General features: G+C 49.6%; 1 protein-coding gene across 1 annotated transcript; it reads right to left on the reverse strand.

Annotated features, from left to right (window-relative positions):
• Nucleotides 1-1,833: 1,833 nt before the first annotated feature.
• On the reverse strand, nucleotides 1,834-5,184 carry LOC123172495 (uncharacterized; the record flags this gene model as incomplete). The annotated part of the gene is given in 1 exon segment (XM_044589458.1): nucleotides 1,834-5,184. A coding segment is annotated over 1 exon segment (3,057 nt), but the record flags the coding sequence as incomplete, so codon positions are not given.

Raw genomic sequence — 5,184 nt, forward strand, 5'->3', positions numbered from 1 at the left:
GAACCATGAACCCAGCATACGATCCACCATCTTCCAGATGCCGCCGATGCAGACCACAATCTGCATCTGCCCCTGAACTACCTCCCAAGCTTCACGCTGGCATTGGAGCAAACACGGTCGCAACAGCTGAGCCCGAGGACACAGGTCCACCACGAGGATGTCGCCGTCGCCACGCCATCCTTGCTTGAACAGACTAATTTTCAAATCCATCCCCAACCATAGGACTGATCGCCTTGTCGGAGTAGGATCTGAAGAAATTTTATTCAACGCCGCCATCGCCGTCGCCGAAGCCAAGCCAATGAACAACCTAAAAATCTAAACTGCAAGAGTAAAAAAACGATCTGCACGCGTAAAACTACATTGTTTGTACGTTTATGTATACATGCGTAAAAAATTCAATACACATTCAACATTCTTCAAATACATGACATTTTTGGAACATTTAATAAACATTTAGTATGTTGTTTTTGAAACATTCAACATTCTTCAAACTTCAAATACATGACAATTTTTGGAACATTCTTCGATATACATGTTTGGAACATTTCCTTTGAATAACATTTTTCCAATGCATGTTGAACATTTGTTTTGAATGCTGCAAAAATAATTCTTAATATTATGCAAACATTTGTCTTACAGTCTATTAACATTTTTAAAATGTCACGAACAATTTGTTTTTGAAATGTGTGGGTTTTTTGAGTCAAATATATATTTTTTGAATTTTTCAAATTTTTTTATATTACATGACCACGTTTTTAGGTTGTATAAAAATTTGTTTTTGTAAAAAGTGTCACTACTGTTTATTGGAACGTTTGAACGTTTTTTAATCTCATGTGCATGTTTTAAATGGTATGAAATATTTTTTTTAAATTACGCAAACATTTTCAAATTGTTCAAACTTTTTTTCTAATGTCACAGTCATTTTTGGGAATATGTGAACATTTTCTAAATGTCACAAACATTTTTCTTTTCTGAATGGTACAAAACATTTAATAAAAGTATTTTTACAAAGATTTTTTTCAGAGCCAAATGTATTTCCTGATCTCCTCGAATATCCACTATAAACAGCAAGTAAGTGTGAGGTATCTATCTGAAAACGCTCACTAATTATCTAGGTTTAGTTTTCTCTTTTGCACAAATTATCTGAATTTGCAAAAGCCATTGTTTCCTTTCTTAATTTCACACAACACATTGCACAGGCTAATAGGACAATAAATTCCATTCCAGGGACTCAAAATGATCAGATTCTGAACGAACAAAGTTGGACGAATCATAGTTGTGTTGAACACGACCACAACGAAACTATGCGGTAAAGAAACGCATCATGGACCCTCAGGGTGTGGGAAAGTAAAAGAAGATGGCAAAAAGAGTGATTGTGCAGGCAATGCAATGCAAAATGTACATGCATCTTGAGATAAATCCCTATTAAGATGTGGACTCTTGGTATTCACAGTACAATCAGGTAGCAGCCAAATAAGCTGCTTTTTAGGCAGTTGATGTTTCCTAAGCTTGTATTTATTATGGAATATCAATGCATCTATGCAATTAGTTGAGGTAAATCCTGCACAATGGATGCTAAATCCTACCCCCTAGTGTTGCCAAGATATATGTTGATTCATACTGGGAATGGAATGAATGAATGAATTCACAGCCACATAACTCTATGTGGAGATGTCCCCTGGAATGGAAAGCATGGCAACTATGAATCCACTAACCACATGGCTGATTGCTTCTCAATCATCAGTGTGATGATACTATATATGATGATGATGATGAGATGCATAGCAAAATAAAGCAACTGCGACGATGATGATGCAGAAAAGCAAGCAGAAATGATTTGATGATGACAAAATAACGTCTGCCATCCATCCATCCATCCATCCACACAGAAGTCACTGGCTACTACTAGTACATCTAGTTCATCATCATCAACTCGACTGGAAATAATAAAAGCAACAGCGGCAGCATCTCTAATGTAATAATCAACAAAAGACAGCCAGCATATGCGAGTGCGTGCGTTCATGCCTAGACCGAAAATATTAAGACGTAGTTCACTAACTAGCTAGCTAAGCTAGGGAGGAGCAACACAAGCCCCATCCATCCATCCATCAGTACGGCAGGGAAGGCCTACGACGACGGAGGAGCCGAGCCCGAAGGCCCAGGGGGCGGCTGCGTCTTGTCGAGCTTGGACAGGAGCCGCTGCATCTCAGCAAGGAGGCTCGCCGACACGGGCGCCGCTCCGGCTCCTCCAGCGGGAGCGGGAGCCGGCAAAGACCGACCGTTCTTCAGGGACGAGATCATGTTCTCCACGTTCTTCCTCATGTCGGCACGAGCCAGCGGGGGCTTGGCAGGACGGGCAGGTGCAAGCGTGATCGCCTCCAGGTAGTTGAGCCCCAGGGTGGCCCAGGGGGGCCCGAACTGCCCGAAGATGCCTGGGATCTCCGCCTTGGTGTAGGCCGCCTCCGCCTCGGTGCTCTTCCCAAACACCACGCGCGCGTCGCGGCGCTCTTCTGATATGTCGCACTCCGACTCCACCAGGACGCCAAACCTGCGGAACTCTGAGAGCAGCTCCTCCTTGGTGGGGACCATGGTGCCGTCCAAGAATTTCACCCGGATCTCTGCTGGGTTGGCAAAGTATGCTGCTGCGGGCTTCTTGTTTCTCCTCTTCTGGGCAGAGTTGGGTGCATCAGGGCAGGGGCTCCCATTGGTACCACCACTAGTACCTTTTGCAGGAGAAGAATGGCTAGCTCCATCAGCAACTGCCTTGTTCTGGCTAGTCTGTTCAACCTTTTTAGTCTCATCATCTCCAGCAGCGACCTCCTCCACTTTCTTGTACGTTTCCGGCAGCATCGCCTGAATCAGAGATGTGTATGACTCTTGAACTGCACGAACTTGCACACTTGCCTTGTCTTTATTTTCATCGGCGGGCTGGGATATGATATCTCCATGGATAGGTGGAAGCGAGCCACTTGTAGCAGGCACATCTTCAACAGCAGCAACTTGTTCATTTATATCTAGTACAGGAATACTAGCTTCCAGCTCCATGGCTTCCATCTCGACACTTGTGACGACAGGCACATCTACAACACTTTCCACATTCATATCTAATAACTGAATACCACCAGTTTCAGGCACAGTCATCACTTGTGCGTGGGCACTTGCGGCAGGAACATCTGCGTTAAGAATATCCGCATTCATACCAGCAGCTTCAGGCATTTTAACGTCAGCCTGATGTTTGGCAGCAACATCTTGGCTAAGAGTAGTATCCACATTCATATCCACATTCATAGGCACTGTAACTTGAATCTGGGGCACATCTCCGTCCACATTCATCATATCAGTTGCTGGCTTTGTTGCTTCCTCCTCATTCTTTTTGGCAGATTGGTCAGATGAAGCATTCACAACGGATCCACCGTCCCCTTGCTCCTGCTCCTCTCCTGATTTTACTCCTCCAGACATTGTAGCTGAAATAGGGCTCTTGGACACCAACAAGCTGTTCTTCATCTTGGGATCAGGAACCCCAGCTCCCATGCCTGGTTTGACTTGGCTCATGATATCTTGAGCACTCACCTGCCTGATAGGAATAGCGGGTGTGATAACCAAGCCAGAGCCAGAGCCAGAGCCAGAGGCAGGCCCAAGAGTTGCTTTTGGGGAGGTTTTGTCCATCTTCTTCCTCTTGTTGATAACAGAGCCTTTTGGGGAGGTTCCATCCTGCTCCTTCTTCTTTCTGCCCCTCTTCTTCTTGTCAGAAACATTCTCCTCTTTCTTATTCTCCTCAGAAGCATCCTCCGCTGCACAGTCAAGAGCGCCCGTCTTCTTCTTCTTGTTGTTGTTGTTGTTGATAGAAGAAGAATAGGCACTGCCATCCTGATCCTTCTTCTTTCTACCACGCTTACCCTTGCCTTGTTTCGGAGTAGCAGCTGAATCTGAAACCAGGCCAGCAGCAACAGGGCCGTCTGCAGCAGCATTCTTGGGCACCGGGCATTCATGGTCCTTGTAGGAGTCATGGTGAGCACCCTCGGCAAACACGGAGCTCCTGAGCAGGCCAAGGAAGTCCTCCGCGGCCTTGGGGAAGTGCCTCTTGTGAGAGACGTCCTCCCCGAAGCAGCGCAGCAGCAGCAGGACCTCCTGAGCAGCAACATTGTCCAGCGGAAGCGGCGGCGGCACCACCTTGCTCTTCTTCTTCAGCTGCTTCTCATCTGGTGACCCCTTGTTATACTTGCTCTCATCCTTGTTAGCAGCGCTGGTGGGCGGTGATTTCTTTGGCGAATCATCTGACCTGTCCTCAAGAGCAAAGACGCCGATGTTGGTGTAGGGCGGCGAGAGATACTTGCTCTTCTTGCGCTCGCGCCTCCCGGAGAGGGCAGTGCCACTCTCATCCTTGTTCTGGCTGCTGAGTTTCTGCTCCTCCTCCTCCTCGGAGTCCATGAGCGAGGCTCTCCTTCTCTGCTTGGGGGTCTTGTGTGCCATCTCGGCTTTGTCCTTGTCCTCCTCCTCCTGCTCCTCCTTGTCCTTGGGAGTGGGGGCTTTGGTGCGGCTCTTGCTCTGCTTGGGCGTCTTGTGCAGCGGCACCACCACGGCCTTCTTCTCCTCCTCCTCCTCTTCAGAGGCGGCCAGCATGTCGAGATCAATCTTGTCGATGAGGTCGTCTTTGGTGCGGCGCTGGTAGCCCCATCCCTGGGCGAGCGCCTGGACCCAGCTCTTGAGGCGGGCGTGGTCCAGCAGGCCGAGGGCGGGGGCGTCGACGGCCGCGCTGCCGAGCGCGGCGAGGAACTCCCGGGGCTCGAGGAGGTTGGCGACGGCGGTGATGACGACCTTGTTGTTGTTGTCGTCGGCCTCGGATGATTCTTGGGGGCCGCGGGCGCAGGGGCAGGTGAGGGCGTCGCAGAGGATGCCGACGGCCGTGGCCCTGGCGTGGGCGACGGCGGCGACAAAGGCGAGGCCTTTGTTGGCCCGCGCGAGGGCGTCGGCGTCGGGGGCGGCGAGGAAGGGCTTGACGGCCACGGCGGGGCGGTGGTCGTCGGAGTACTCGGCGCCGAGGGAGGAGACGAGGGGTGGTTGGGTGGAGGTGGATGGGGCGTGGAGGCGCGCTGGCCACCAGTGGTGGCGGCCCTTGGTCTTGGCCCAGACGAGCTCCCCGGCGGCTAGGGTTTGGGGTTGCGGGGGTTGCGGGGGCTCGGGATC

The sequence above is a fragment of the Triticum aestivum genome, unplaced genomic scaffold (genome assembly GCF_018294505.1).
Source record: "Triticum aestivum cultivar Chinese Spring unplaced genomic scaffold, IWGSC CS RefSeq v2.1 scaffold43, whole genome shotgun sequence".
NCBI classification, from domain to species: Eukaryota; Viridiplantae; Streptophyta; class Magnoliopsida; order Poales; family Poaceae; genus Triticum; species Triticum aestivum.